Below are 15,999 nucleotides of genomic sequence, written 5' to 3'. Positions count from 1 at the left end.
TTACACAAGAAAGTGTTTTTTTTTTGTGGAATGTCTTATTTTGGGCATCTGGTATAGTGGGAATTTTAATGAATAAGTAATGTAGTATTTTGAAAAATGTGATATTTTAGGCACGAGCGAGGGAAAATCGCTGCGTGGCTATAGCTACCGTCCTGCACAAAGGGAAAAATCCCTCCCGACCCGTGGTCCAACTGCTATCTGGTTGCACCACGGGAACCTAAACTTACCCAGGATGGTTCAATTCTCAGACTACTTTTTTTTCTGCAACTTATTGCTGCGACCCGTGGTACAACTGAAGGGCTATTGTCCAACGGGCATATGAACAATTGCTATGTTGAACCATTTGCACCATGGGGATGTAAAATTACCTTGGGTCATGTGTATCAGAATAGGTACTATCATTACTGCATTTTTATAAAATTAAAAGTCTCATGAAACCCAACAACTATGTAGTTTATTCTGAATACAGTGAAACCAACAGTCCGAACCCCGATTCCACAGAGTTCAAGTGGTAGTTCAACTAGTTAAACTAATTGGACCCACCCAGTAGGACCATGGATAAACATACTTTCCAGAATTGGACTACTGATTTTGCTTCTCCGTGGTGCAACCGGTTGACGATGAGTAAACTTGCTTCCCCGTGGTGCAACCAGTTGGACATAGTAGTTGGACCACGGGTCGGGAGGAAAAAAAAGTTCATAAGATTAGTTCCTAAACCGCAATCGGTTCGCATCAAGAAGGAATTTTGCTCATACGCGTGTAGGGTGAGCACTGAAAGACTCCGGTCGTCGTCAAGCAGCTAATCATCAATTGAGTAAATAGGTAAGTATCTCTTGTAAGTATAAATATATTCAGATGTAATCTCGGTATTTCTTGCAATTTGTGGGAATTCTTGAACGAATTTCTACCACTTGGTTGAAATACTGGGCATACCGTTCAAAACGAGATCCGATTTGCTTTGGAGTCAGAATGTTCTTTATTTATCGTAGAAACATGTAGATGCCTACATGTAGCCTGTATTCTCATTATTCATACTAAATACAAATAAATATATAGGAAGTAAAGTTCTGAATTTACCGTCGAAAACTCCAAAACAAATTCCTTCGGATCTAACAAAAAATGTACTTGGAATGATTCAAGCGTAATCTAATCGCTAATATAACGCAAGCGTAATACTTGCAACATTTTTATAGTATTAACTTGCATCCAGCAGCAACACGCTTGAACGCATTCAGGTCTTCCTCGAGCAGCTAGCACAATAAAGCTCTACACCTGGAAATTCACAACTATATCTAAGAATTTTTATTATCTGGCACACCCACGACACAAAACGACAATTGAAAACATGGAGACTGTACTAGCTCCCCAGAGGTCCTCGCTTACTACCGTACGATGCCCACCAGCACCGTCGTAAAGCGTTAGGTCTGCCCTTTTAAGGACACAGCAGTACCTGTCTTGAAAAATTACACGGAAATTCTAAAGCTTATAAGGAAAAAGACCCTCTAGATATATATAAACAACCAGACCACGATAATGATGATGGTGATGATGATGATAGTATTATCCACGTATAAATAAAGATTCAAAATATGAAACGTCGTTTCCAGCAGGATTCTACATACCGATAGCTTCAACGAGGCTGTTTCCTTTCCAGCCTACTATGTACCACTACACATGAACTGTTTTACGCATCAGGGTAGTTGACACACTTATACAGCATTACGGCCTTCCGTTCTTCAGCTTTCCAAAATGACCATTTCTGTACCTCGGTATACATACAATACAAAGAATTATCGCAACCTTCAACTCAAAAGATAACTGCAATCAAGACTGGTAGGTAGAATAAAACACGGAAAGATTTCGTCTCCAATATTCGAAGAAATAGGAGTAACACTCGCATGTAATGCATGATTATCAAAGTATGTATGTCACAAGAGCATCATATGTGGTTACCAACTTGAGCACAATATCATACTCGACAATCTCCAAGTCCAAAGCCAAAAATCACATAAGATTAGATTCCTGGGACTCTAACACGATTCATCTAATTCTATATCGTCGCATATGAAACACTCATATTATCTAGATATTTGAACATTTTAAGGGCAAAAGTACAGTTGATACAAATATTCGTGACCCGAAAAAAAATATATGAATATTTTGTAGTAGCTTACGCCGAAAGCCTTCCGAAAGCCTAGAAAAGTGATGCAATAATTTTTCACTAGTTGGCGCTGTCTATTTGCATGTGTGCGTGAGCTCCTAGTGTCCGTATAAGGCTGTACCTGACACCTAAATTTGAGCCCTGAAATCTCAGAATTGGCACACTATTTCCGTTCGACTGTAGTCTCAAAAAATCGGCAATTCTAAATTGTTTTCGCAAATAATAAACTCAACTATTAGTATTCTACGGATATTCTAAAAATTACAAAAAAACATCACGAAAATTCGACAGTCTGATTTTTAACGCCATCTGACGAGACTTTTACCATGAGCTAACGTGAGCAGCCGCCTTAAACCTAACGTCCTCTTAAGGTCCTACCACCATCATCTACCAATATCATAACATGAGCGTAATAGGAACGGATCAGGCACAGAATGTACGCGACACGGACTGTGACATGTCAACGGCGTGTCATACATAACCAATTTATTGAATCAGGCGTTACTTTGCGGAGGTCCATACAATGAACTAAATAATTTCCTTGCTCACCGCGACCTTACGATAGCTAAGCTTATGCAAAATATGCGTGTTCATGCAGTTCCTCCACCTCCACACTGTAAGAACACACAAATCACACAACCCATCTATCACCACCACCACACTACACTGACGCGTTTCGAACTCAACCAGAGCTCATCTTCAGAGTGACACAACGCGACACCATGCTACCAGTTGTTAGACTAAAGCTCTGACTAGAGCTCTGGTTGAGTTCGAAACGCGTCAGTGTAGTGTGGTGGTGGTGATAGATGGGTTTGTGTGATTTGTGTGTGTTCTTACAGTGTGGAGGTGGAGGAACTGCATGAACACGCATATTTTGCATAAGCTTAGCTATCGTAAGGTCGCGGGTGAGCAAGGAAATTATTTTAGTTCATTCATACATAACCGTAAGAAGCGTATCGGCACCGTTGTTGATGCTCCGCGCATGGCACGCGACGGCGACGGTAGGACGGTAAACGTGCTAGTGGGCAATGTCTCATACTTTTCAATACAAATAATATATTTTTGCCAGACACTTTCCTGATACGATCCTGGTATGATACGGTGAGGTGTAGTGGGTAGAGACAATTAAAGTGAACGTAAATTAAAAAATAACACGTTGTATTATGTACCACTGTTTCTGTACACACTGCAATGCATAGGTACCATATTGCGCTGATCAATAAAGTGTCATACTCATTGCATTGTATTGTAAACAGACCGAGGTAGAAGTAGCAGACGGCGAGGTCCATATCCAGTGTGTCGGCGACGCGCGCGTCGAGGTTGGCGCGGCCGCGCACGCGCATGTACGCGTCCAGTGCGCGCCGGTACTCGCCCAGGTGGAACCAACTCCACGCCGCCCACGCGTCCGCCCACACCTCCGTGTTGCCTTCGTTCTTCAGGAACTATACGGAGAAAAATTATGGGTTTGTTGAGAATTAAAGAATTGTTAAAGGGGCTGATCAGGCGTGTTGACTTTAACGCCACAACGATATTTAACCCGCTGCGGCTCGGCGTACTTTACGGTGACGTCACGAGTGCGTTACGACTCATCCCCGGAGCGCACCTGTTTAGACTACCGTACAGCGCCGGCGGAGATGCGTATTTACTTATCTTATTATAATTGTCACCAGTTACATTTAAAAAAAAAACAAGTTTGTGGGTATTGAATAGTAAGTTCAGATGTAGAGACGACAGACAAGACGAAATAAAAGAGTGATTATTTCATCATTAACATTGAATAAAGAACACAACTATTTCTAAAATAGTACATAAGTAACTGACGTATGGTTTTGAATTGAGCAGCTAAAATTTCATTAATTTCCTAGCTTGATACTAATAGCTTGACAAAGGACCTTGGACCTAGAGTATGGAAAATATGGTTTCAGTTAAATAACCTGAGATTTTGATATATTATAGATTTCAAAGTCCTGAACAAAAGTCTCTATCGGTGCTACTTCTGTTTCAGAGTCCCTTTCAGAGTTTAGTTTAGTTTTTTAGAGACGTTTGTTCCAGGTTTAGCATACTTTAGGTCCAGGGTCCTTTCATCAGAATTAATAGCTAGTCTACCTCGAGCATAGTCAGGGCTCCCGTGTAGTCCCTCTTTAGGATGAAGTCCTCTAGTTCAGGCACGTGTCTCTTGGCGGAGCTGGAGCCGGTGCTCGTACGGCTGTCTGTGGCCGGTTTTGATCGCGAAAGAATCTGCAATAGGTATGTTCATTTCATATTATTCACTTGATTTAGTTAGACAAACAGTGACGATAATGTTAACAATTAACTATTGATAATAATCTAATACCTATCCTGACAAGAGTGACATACCAGGGTCAGCTGTACGAAGTGAGTGAGTGAAGTGGGTGACTCAATTTCATTAATGTCGTGAGGGGGGACCAATATCTTCGTGTATCAACTATTATCGGGATTTTACCTACTATTTTGATATAAAGTACCTACAGTTTCTTACATATTAGTTGCATAATAAAAGAATATGGCCAGAAAACATGAAGAAGTCTGATGATTGCCTGAAAATGGAATCAGCACGAGTTATAAATAGTTCTACTCGTGACCACCGGGTCCTGGAGGCGCCATTAGTCCGAAGGACCTTGCTCTCTTATTTTATTATTATTAGACTTGCCTGAGCACCCTAACATACATTTAGCACACAAGCAAGAGCCGACTACAATAGGAGAGCAAAAGCCAAGAAGCTTTATTCTGAAATTACATTTGTCTGGATCAAAGAGAAGAACACGGACTATTCAGACACTAAAACTTTACATTTCAGTTAAACTTACCATTTTAATTCAATTGCAACTTCCTAAAGCTCTAGACTTTGCAAAGCACGTGTTTGTTGACAGTTAACTGCCAATTGCGTTACCACGGCAACGCGCGCGCCCGTTTGATCAATTCAAATAGGTCGCTTAGCAATAGCCGCTAACGAGTTTTGGAATTTTACAGGCGTTTATTTTATTATCATTGTATTATAGAGAATATAAAACTACGATGTCGGTATCAGGGACGTCGACGGAGTGCGCCTGCACAGCCCCGAGCGAGGACTCTTCGCCGCCCTTGACCCCGGCGTGTCAGTGCCCGCGCGATGACCATGATATCGTTGTGCACGATGAGATGTGCTTGCTGTACAAGAATGAGACTATGATATATCAAGTAAGAAACTCTGCGCTATGTACCTAACCAATGTAGCCGAAAAAGCCTCCGTCAGATGTGGCTATTTTATTTTACCTTACCATGTCAACTTGTTGTTGGTCTGCTTTAAGTCACAATACTTATATGACTACCCTGCATAACAACAGAACGACCGTTACATTTTTTTATTCGACTGGATGGAAAACGAGCGAGTGGGTCTCCTGATGGTAAGAGATCACCACCGCCCATAAACATCTGCAACACCAGGGGTATTGCAGATGCGTTGCCAACCTAGAAGCCTAAGATGGGATACCTCAAGTGCCAGTAATTTCACCAGCTGTCTTACTCTCCACGCCGAAATACTTAGCAGGTGGATCGCTTGCAACTTCATAGTGTCGCATGCGCGTTACCGACTCTTTAAAAAATATTTACTCTTTTTTCGAAGAACCCTATTATGTTGTGATAAATATCACACGACTCTATGCTGACATAGAAGTTGACATGGGACGATAGAGGAACTCTAAGTAACTGTCAGAGGGCTCCATTTAATTGTATAGGTATTAGGAAAATCACAGCTATTGTCTTTTGCAGTCATGCAAATTTTAACCGATTTCAGGAGCCAGGAGAGTGTGACTGCTGCCTTTGTCCGTTGGACAAGTGCCGCTGCATGAAAGCCGGGCGCGAGGCCTTTGACGAGTGAGTGTAGATGCGGGAAGTGACTCCGATAGTCTAATTATTGCGTACTTTATATTATTAACAAAGTTTAGGTGTTACATAACACAGTTCCAGGTAGAATACAAAACTTAGGTAATAGTTTCATTCAAGTTAGGTACTACATTCAAAATATCTGAATTATATCATTATTAAGTAATTTCATTGTAAAATGCACTTCTTGTGATGCTCAATGTCCACTTATTGTGCTACATGACGGCTTAGCCGGCCTCATGTATGTTTCGCGTATCCTCGTAACGCCCAGAGTCCTTTATAAAGGACTTATTGTAATTTGAATTTTAAACTCTATCATAAATGAAATAAAATTTATTTGATGTTCATATATCAAAAATTTGACTTGGGCGTTAGAAGGGTATAGTAGCTACTCGTACGTATGGTGTTATGCGATGTTGAGTCACGAAGTTATCAACATTTGTTGCTCATAGATGGCGTGGCAAGCGCGACATGGGCGCCCTGCCAGCCGTGCTGGAATCGACACACCCGCTCATGCAGAAGTTCCAGGCCACGCTCAAGCACTTCCTCGAGAAGGAAAATGCTATCGCCGAGGAGGAGATACTTAACTTGGTACATTATCTTTAGACTGAAGTCTTAAGGCGCCTACTGTTTCATGTCATCTAAGAGGATGTAAAATTGAGAGCAAATAATAACATCATCGATAGCTTTCTGCAAGATACTTACTTACTTATGCATAACAAATGGCTAGGTGGTACCTCTACACTTCATTATCTATCCAAAATGAATTTCAGTCACACATAATACGATATCAAGGTATGGCATATTGCATAGTTAGGTCATGTCATAAAGTAATTGTCTAAATTTATTTTTTAATTTCCAGCGTGATGAACTTCGTTTAAGCAAGTTAGGATACGAAAAGGATTTGGAAACCATTTACCGCGACGACCACGACACCAACGCTCAACGGGTAAAATATTTATACCTAGCTTAGATTAATGTTAAGTATATAAGTAGGTAGTTTACTTAATGCTGATTGCGATCAATTTTCTTTATTTAGTATCTACTCACCACTGCTTAGCTTTATTACAATTTTGAAGCTAAAATAAGGCAGATAACCATTAGTCAATCTATTCCTTGTTGGCCTTACTTACGTAAATTCTTCTGTGCTTCCGCAGTCACTGATAGAAGAATACGAGGCGACGCTTGCGCAGAACACGGCGGACCGCACGGCGATGGAGCGGCGCGCGCGCGAGGCCAACGAGCGCTACAAGCAGGCTAAGCAGAAGCTGGAACAGGACACTAACGCGGGTATCTAATCAATCAAATCAACCCACATCCACATAAGTACTGCTAAGTAAGGCCCCTTTGCCCGGCCCTGTGCTAGTTCGTTCACAGTTTACCAGCCGACTGCCAAAGTCATCCGACCAACGGTGGTCTGCTCACCGTTCTTCGACCCAATCTTAACTTAGTAGCTTAGCAACCGCTTTTACGCTATTATTTCAAAGTTAGGATTCCATTCCTTGGTTATGAAGACACTTCGCTGCTATATTATCGTGGCATTCGTTCTAAATGTAGGTAACAGGCGAAATATGAGACTTACTAGTATATGAACATCTTCAACATGTCTGATACTACCTTTATCTTGCAAAGCATCATACTCGTGTTAATCGTGTAACGAGACAGGTGGTCCAGAAGCCGTAACTAGCTATTTGTTGCAGATATAATTATGGCTATTCCAATCAGTTATTCGTAGGTCCTTTGAACAGGACGGACGCGTTACCTATGTCTTCATTTACATGCTTCCGATAACCTCTATCAATGACTCTGATGTTTCCACAACTAGAACGTGAGGCTACTGAAGAGCTGGAGGCGCTGACTTCACTGTGCCGCCAGCTGGAGGCGTGGCGCGAGGAGACGGAGTCAGAGTTGACCGTCAGCCAGCGCATGTCGGACAAGATGCGCGCCGAGAAGAAAGCCATGGCCGATGAGAAGCGGGAACTGGTTAGTAATATCGATGCCCCTCCAACCTTCTCACCCCCGCAATGAGCCCCAGGGAGTTGGGGATGTGTAGCCGGGTTTTCTAGCCGGTGAGAGTCCGGCACTCGGCGAAGCAACCCAAGAAAACATCGATGCTGGAAGAATCGCATCAAGCGTCATAGCGCGGCAGTAGCACTAGCTACATTGGTCAGCGACATCGGCTTATCTACTGCGGCTGTAGCGCTGCTTAACCAGTCACTAGCTTTGAAGACAGTGGCAGTCCTATGGCTGTACGCTGATGCTAGTTTCAATATATGCCCCGTTGAAGTCTTAGGATTTTCGGCACTTTATCAGTCTTACTTCAAGGAACTTTAAATTGCTTCCAGGATATGGTGATCTACGGGCTGAGCAACGAGGTGTGGAAGCTCGAGTCTAAGCTGGAGATGTTTAAGAAGCAGTTCGAAATCAAGAACAACGAAATGGAGAAGATCAACGATAAGGTAGGTAGATAGCTACCTAGTATATCCGTTCTTTTTTATACGATCTAAAGAACACAATTTTAAACATTTATTTATCCTGAAATGGTCCTTATCGCTTGCACATTTGTTATGCATAGCGAAAAAGTTGGAATTTTCGCTGTAAGCACAAGTCTCAGACTAAGTAAATTTATAAGACAAAAACAGCGGATGGATCGATCCTTTTCCAACTCTTTACTCTATGCATCTAATCTAAACTGCTCAACTCCGTACGCATCGTGCGTCCACATAATCTTAATATACGCAGCAGCTAGGTATATAATTTTAGAAACATCTTGTAGCAAGCCCTAGCTTGTATTCATGGCCATGGTTGTCCCAGGTGACGGCGTACAGCACAGAGCTGGAAGACCTGGAGCTGGACAAGCGCCGGCTCGTAAGCCTTTGGAACTCCGTTCTCGTCAACATCCAACAGCGCGATAAGGTGTTCGACTCCGTACGGGAAGACTACAAGTAAGTGGCTTACCATACAAATCCATCTTCTATGCTATGGACGTAGAACTTATTGGATTTTGGTTTTTAGGGTGCCGTACCCGAAACGTAAGGTGACAAATAGAACCCTATTACTGTCGCTTTGATGCTGTCTGTCTATCACAGGGCTGTATTTAAATATTATCAAGAACCGTAATACACAGACAGCTGAAAATTAACATAACGTGTATTAAATGCCGTTACGATAACAAATAATAAAAATAAAATTTAATAAAAAGTTAAAGACCATACCTACAAGAAACCTATTATTATCATTCCTTCTATATCTATAGTTCTATAGGTACAGTCACCAGCACCAATATCTGACACAACAGGCGTGCATAAGTAGGTATCTGATACGACTCTATTTCAAGGGCTGGAAGGACGTGTCAGATATTTTTGCACGCTCCGCTGTGGCAGATATTAATGCTGGTGACTGTACATAACGTTTAAAGGTAAAAGTCTCAAACTTAGAATGATAGAAAAAGTTTGGTTTCATGTACGTATGGGACTTTAACGTGACCGAATTCAATTGAATTAGAAAAATAGGCACCTGATCAGCGATTAAAAATCATCGCGAATACTTAAATATTGCATTGATGAATGTTGGTCAGGACTTTGCAAGAGAGCTACCGTACGCTGATCAGCAACCTGGCGATCACGAAGAAAGTGGTCATGGAGGAAATGAACAGGAGCAAAGAGATCGCTATGAACAAGGACAAGATAATATACGACATCAACAGTGTCGCGAAGCTTTGTTAGTATCACAGCCAAAATTTATCTAAGTATTACCTACAATAACCTAATCTACTGACATTAAAATAAGAATATGTTTGTTAGCCGGCTGGACGGATTGTATGCAATTTAGTGTACAAATAGCTTATTCAGTGGCTATTATAGTTTTTTAACTGCCGAATTCTAATGGTACTTACATGCGATCAAAGCTTGTAAGTATAAGTTACTCGTACTACCTAAGTACAAAATAAATGGGAATAATCGGCCTCTATCATCTAACTCTAACATCTAACCGCCTACCGCATGAGCTGCAGAGTTTTTTTGTTTATTTATTTCACGTAAATTTTCTTTGGAAAATTCATTTGAGTTAATAACAAGGAAAAGCCAAATGACAGCTTTTACCATATTTTTTACAGTCGATGCTGAGGATGCGAAGAGAATAGCTATTGAGACGCAAATAGCTGAACTCACGGAATCTATTGAGATGACAGAACGAGATCAGAACTTGATAAAAATGGTAATTAGTATATTACTTTATTGCTCAAATAAGCTTTACCATAGTTATACGTGTTCCATGTCTTTTAGGAAACCAAACAATCATGAATCTACTGAGCAGCACGGAGAAGGATTTTGATCGCAAGACGGAACAGAGGTTGAAGCTAGAGAATGAAATTCTTCAAAATATACAGGAGTGCCTTTTGAACGACAAGGCTGTCGAGTCGATGGCCAACGGGATCAAGAAGATGAGAGAGATATCCAGAAAACAGGTATCTTAAAGTGTTCCAAAGACTTAACAGTAGGTATTTCGTTTGCTGCTGCTAAGTTGTGTTTCTATTCTAAGTAGTGACAAATGAGCGAGTAGTTACCTAAAGAAATATGTCGATTTAAGTTCCAAATCTCTGCAATTAGAGATAGCCCCTTACAGCACAAAGATATAAAAAAAGGCGCCAAGATTTGGTAGATTGTACAAGATTCTTCATACCTAGTTCAGATTAAAAACAAAGTTCTAAGAGGCAATAATTTACATTATTTTGGTAAACGATTCATAACATGAGATAGATTTATTGTTATCAAGATACCTATTTAACTATAAAACTAATCATATATCTAAGATAAATATAATCTTAATTCAATCAAAATAGAATGTCAACGATTATTTTCCTGCAGGAATTAGCTCTGGCAGCAATGGAGAACACGCACGCCCAGGTTATGCTCGATATAGAAGTGTATCGGAACCAGCAGGCGAAGAATAACATTTTGTTGGAGGCTAACCAAGCCAAGGTCCGCGCCCGCGAGAAGGAGATAGACGAGCTGCAAGAGAAGTACGACCAGAGAGTGCTAGAGTTGATGAGAAAACAGCGCGAGTTGGACATCGTCACAAAGAAGAATGTTGCGTTAAAGGAGATCTTTGATGTGAGTTATTAACCTATTCGAAATTTCCTCCTCTAACAATTTATGGTTAGAGACTTGCACGATTGATTGTGAATTTGATCCCAAAAGAAATCCTGGCGTCAAGGCTAGAATTTGGTGATCTCAGGTTTTATAATTAAGGTCTGCTTTAACTGGCATGGCCGATCTACGAATCTGGAGAAAATGTATAAGGATATGAAAATTTACATATGAATTGAATAACGAGTACCTCCTTGTATGCAAGATAAGGTTAACATGCAGCTATTTTACTTTCTGATCCCCAGCTGGCATGTCATGACGTGCCTGTCAATGACTATTTCTTATTGTTTACTTAGACTGATCTGTTACATCTTACTCGTTTCACAGATGAAGTCCCCCCAAGAGCGGCGTATCGAAGAGCTGGAGATGCAGATAAAGGGTCTGCGCGAGCGCACGGAAAGCATGCAGCACGAGTGGCTGCGGCTGCAGGGACACGTGGTCAAGCTGACGGCGCAGCACCACCGCGTCGTCGCCGACATCAACCTCATCAACAAGCGTGAGTCAGATACGAGTAGCAGCTTCATGACCTACAAACTAGACAGACTCTGTTTAACTTTTCAATGTTACAAGAACATATAAACCGGCCAAGTGCGAGTCGGACTCGCGCACCGAGGGTTCCGTATAAATATTTTTATTATATGATGTAACTAAAAATTTACGGTTTACGCAATTTTTACTTTATCTGTGCTATAAGACGTTGCTTCGTACCAAATTTCAAGATTCTGAGTTCACGGGAAGTACCCTGTAGGTTTTGATTCCCTTGCGAGTTTGGATCTTTTGATTGCGTTGGCTTAGAAGTTTAATTTTTCACAGTTCCAAGGGACAGTAGACCTGAGTATTTGATATAAATTACAGCTTGATACCTCCGCGCGTTCCTGAGAAAAAGGGCCTTGACAGACGGACGGAGGGACAACAAAGTGATCCTATAAGGGTTCCGTTTTTTCCTTTCGAGGTACGGAACCCTAAAAAATGCTGAAAGAATCCGATAGGAGGGTAGAAGCACGCCTTTTCATAGCATTTCCAAGTGCAGCTTACCAACCCTCTCGCTCGCTCGGTATCTGTCGTCTCTCGACGGCTAGCAACTGAAAGAGCCACAAGCGCGCACCAACTACCAACTATTATTAACTCTACCCGTATCCATTGTTGGCTTCGAGAAGGTCAATTTTATCCATCTATCACCACCACCGTGGTGAAGCGTTTCTAACTCAACCATAATTCATTCTCAGAGCAACACAACCGTTCACCATGCTACCAGACGTTAAACTGTAGATTAATTCTATCCGTCATCCAGAAATCCAAATCTGCGAGCAGAAGACGATGCGCATCCAGGCGGACATCGAGAGCGTGACGGCGGAGCGCGCCGGCGTGGAGCGCGTGCTGCGCGAGCTGCGCGGGCGCCTCGAGGTCATGGAGCGCGCGCGCCGCGACGCCGGCGAGCGCGGGGAGGCGCTGCGCCGCGACCACCAGGCGCTCACGCATGACTACGCCGCCAAGCTGAAGGTAACCTACCAATGAATAAGCTTTCTTATCACCAATGGACGGATGACGGATGCATCAAAATCATGTCGAACGATATACGTAATATGGATATGAATACAATTGATTAAAAAAAAGAGAACATAATTGAAAAATAGTTTATTGCTGTAGTAAATAATCGTATTTTTTCTTTATTACATATTTTCAGTGCATTCTTTTTATAGTTCACTATTCACTTATGCAGGGAAAATGACCTCTTTACATCTACAGATGTAAGAGGTACGTATTTGTGAAGTCATAATTATTAGGAACATATCACCATCACTCAAATTTCTATACATTTCTATACAAAAATATTAATCAAAGTAATAAAAGTCTTGCGTTTGTTTGTTTGTCTTTACAAGCGCTTGTGCTTTCGTTGTTACAGGACGCAGATGCAGAAGTCTTTGAATTGGAGGAATCCATAGAAACCATGGACAAGGAGAAAATTAATCTGACCCAGGATCTGGATCGCATGCAGAGGGAGGCTCTCATCTGGCAAAGAAAGGTGACGATATAGTGCGTAAGGCTATAAGTTCAGATAAACACGCGGTGACGCGCGGTTGGCTCGGCGCGCGGCTTAAGATTGTAAGAAATTAATGTCAAGGTTTGATTTTGTTGACATATTGATTTTAGATACGAGATTTTTTCAAAGTAGTAACGATATGTAATGTATGTTTCAAGAAATTCAAAGCTCTGTTTCATGGTAAATGTTGGCCATCAGGGAATCTTGGCGGTTGAGCTGCGTAAGAACATGCAAGCCGCCAAGTCTGCAGTTGGCGAAATTGGACAGATGAAGACGGAAATTCATAGGATGGAAGTAAGCTGTGATTACAAATTCGATGAATCTAGAAAACGGCTACAAATCGAAAGGGAATCGTAAATGCAGAAAAAGCGCGATCAGACAAGTGGTCTCCTGGGCTCGTTTGCCATCCAGTCGAATAAAAAAAAAAAAAAAAAATTTAAAGTCGCACGAATTTTTCGAACGTAATAGAATACGATAATAATAATATTGTCTCTAAGAAGTTTTACCTTTTTGTGCACAATTAAGACTAAATACTAATTTTTATCCCAAAATCCGACGCACATTGCAAATCTTCAGTTACCGTTCAGAGCTGAAATTTTGATGCATGTATATAATCGATGAAATCAATGGAAAGGATCGGTAATGATGAAGTTGAGTTGGCCATAGGAACTCGTAATAAATACAATGCGACCGCATCGGCCCTTTAGTCTATTGATTCGTCTTGACAAATACTAATTAAGAGCAGAGAAAAAAAAACATGGCCACAATTCGCTCGCCAGACTCTACTACAATACAATAGGCTGATTTTTATTCCGATTTTCCCACGAGATCCATGTAAAAATTAAAATAAATAAATCTAGAGACCAGATCTAAATGGTTTACGCGAGCGAAGCCTCGGTAAAGGCTAGTGTATGATAATACAGGTTCGGCGCAGCAAGGAATCTTGGCGGTTGAGCTGCGGAAGAACATGCAGGCCGCCGCTCAGCATGGCGAAATTGCTCAGTATGAACCTGAAATTCAGGATCTATGTAACCTGTATTACTTTATACTATTCCGATACTTAGAAAGCGGCTAGCAATGTAGATCGAATTTAATTGTAAGTAAATAAATGCAATAATAGCGTAGGTAATTCTAAATTCGCACGAATTTAACGAATATAAACATTGAAGGATATATAACTAAAAGATTTGTTTTTTTGTGATCCAATGTTACTAAAACCTATGAGTTTATCACACTATCTTACTAATATTATAAAGATGCGAAAGTTTGTAGGTACGGTCTCTTTGTTTAATTGTTACTTATCACGATTTAAACCGCTGATTGATTTAGATGAAATTCGGTACATAGATAGTTAGAGTCCGGGAAAGGACATCGATAGTTTTTTTCCCGGAAAATTGCAGTTCCCGCGGGATGGGATAAACGAATTCTATGCGGACGGAGTCGCGGGCAACAGCTAGTTTACTATAATAGCAAATACGAGTAAGAACAGAGAAAAAAAACATGGCCACAATTCGCTCGCCAGACTACTAAATACAATAAGGCTGGCTTTTTATTTCCGATCTTCCCCACGAGATCCATGTAAAATTAAAATAAAAACTCTAGAAACCAGATCTAAATGGTTACGACGCGAGCGAAGCCTCGGGTAAAGGCTAGTGTATGATAATACAGGTTCGGCGCGAGCAGCTGCGGCGCACGGGCGAGAAGCTGTCTGAAGATCTGCGCTGCTGGTGACGCGCGCGGGAGACCGCCATGGACAAGAGCCGCGCTCAGGTATCTCCTGCCCTATCAGGTATCTATGTAATGTACCTGCCCTATTAGGCATCTATGTACCTCGTTATGACTATATTGAGGTGGATATATGTATAGGTATGGTGAAATGCATGAGCACCGACAGTTTCAGTTTTTGAATACGCCATCGGCATATAATCAATCGAAAATAAATATCTTTATTCTGTCGGCCGCCTGTATTTAATTTACGCAATCAATTTTCGCTTCTGTTAATCGTAAACCAACGTCCGATGATCGACTTTTTTGGGACTGGGGCAGAAACTTGATAAGTATCTCTTTATTCTCCAACGGTTGACTTTATGTCAAAATTACACTATTGTGCAAAATCCTGTATTCAAATGGTTGATTTTAGTAGCTACTTGGGTGGGTGGGACAGGCACCTCAGTTTGCCCCCGCTTCTTTGGCAACATACAAACCTGAATGATTGATTTAGGCATGATTAACAAAATAATCAAAGTTAGGCCGTGTTTATAGCACCATGGGCGCTGGAATGGCTGAAAAAATATATAGAACAAGACTACAGAATGAAACAGTAAGATATAGAATGAAACCTGTAAATGCACCTACCTTTATGCAGATGCACCCTCCTGATAATAATCCTTCTGGCGTAAATAACACGATACGCAGGATCGGTCGACTGTCGTCGTCCCCTTAAGTATATATGTCTCTGTGCCTTAGTCTTAGATCAATCAAGTCACGGCAAGAGTTTCATCAGAGCCAGTACCCCATTCAACCGATTTCCGGAGCTATTTTTTACATTGTATCATTCTGTATGGTGCAGGCGGCGGTGGAGAAGGCGCACGGCGGCGCGGGCCACACCTCGCAGTCGCAGTACCACCACAAGCTAAGGCTGGCGCGAGCTGATGTGCAACGCGTCACCAGGGTAGCATTAGCAGTCAGACTAGGGCAGCTCTTTCCAGCGTTTTGCAATGGCGGCATTCTCCTTAGTACCAAGTTTGCTCTGCCTACATCAATGTGTT

General features: G+C 41.5%; 2 protein-coding genes across 2 annotated transcripts in view; one reads left to right on the top strand and one right to left on the bottom strand.

Moving 5' to 3' along the window:
* Positions 1 to 268: 268 nt before the first annotated feature.
* On the bottom strand, positions 269 to 5,071 carry LOC141434907 (intraflagellar transport protein 56-like). The gene is made up of 4 exons (XM_074097397.1): positions 4,990 to 5,071; positions 4,268 to 4,399; positions 3,420 to 3,603; positions 269 to 300 (listed from the first exon to the last, which is right to left on the bottom strand). The coding sequence occupies exons 1-4, from the start codon at positions 4,990 to 4,992 to the stop codon at positions 269 to 271; spliced, it is 351 nt and encodes a 116-aa protein (XP_073953498.1). The 5' UTR covers positions 4,993 to 5,071.
* A 49-nt stretch (positions 5,072 to 5,120) lies between these two features.
* The window catches only part of LOC141434906 (coiled-coil domain-containing protein 40-like), an 11,708-nt gene continuing 829 nt past the window's right edge, over positions 5,121 to 15,999 (top strand). The window contains 18 exon segments of the mRNA XM_074097396.1: positions 5,121 to 5,359; positions 5,955 to 6,034; positions 6,496 to 6,634; positions 6,906 to 6,992; positions 7,201 to 7,333; positions 7,869 to 8,026; positions 8,389 to 8,502; positions 8,858 to 8,988; positions 9,621 to 9,763; positions 10,158 to 10,265; positions 10,327 to 10,508; positions 10,909 to 11,154; positions 11,518 to 11,686; positions 12,482 to 12,690; positions 13,094 to 13,213; positions 13,430 to 13,525; positions 14,900 to 15,001; positions 15,801 to 15,966. Of these exon segments, the coding sequence (XP_073953497.1) occupies positions 5,198 to 5,359; positions 5,955 to 6,034; positions 6,496 to 6,634; positions 6,906 to 6,992; positions 7,201 to 7,333; positions 7,869 to 8,026; positions 8,389 to 8,502; positions 8,858 to 8,988; positions 9,621 to 9,763; positions 10,158 to 10,265; positions 10,327 to 10,508; positions 10,909 to 11,154; positions 11,518 to 11,686; positions 12,482 to 12,690; positions 13,094 to 13,213; positions 13,430 to 13,525; positions 14,900 to 15,001; positions 15,801 to 15,966 (2,545 nt within the window). The 5' untranslated portion in view covers positions 5,121 to 5,197.

This window comes from Choristoneura fumiferana, chromosome 14 (assembly GCF_025370935.1).
Source record: "Choristoneura fumiferana chromosome 14, NRCan_CFum_1, whole genome shotgun sequence".
NCBI classification, from domain to species: domain Eukaryota; kingdom Metazoa; phylum Arthropoda; class Insecta; order Lepidoptera; family Tortricidae; genus Choristoneura; species Choristoneura fumiferana.
The sequence above is the reverse complement of the archived record's forward strand: the minus strand, read 5'-3'. Positions and strand labels throughout refer to the sequence as shown.

What these genes read in the sequence shown, in the direction of transcription:
- LOC141434907 (XM_074097397.1), bottom strand. An exon ending in GAGCCCTGACTATGCTCGAG is followed by an intron (nt 3,604 to 4,267) that starts GTAGACTAGCTA and finishes TTCTCCGTATAG; the next exon opens with TTCCTGAAGAACGAAGGCAA. An exon ending in CGTCTGCTACTTCTACCTCG is followed by an intron (nt 301 to 3,419) that starts GTCTGTTTACAA and finishes GTTGGACAATAG; the next exon opens with CCCTTCAGTTGTACCACGGG.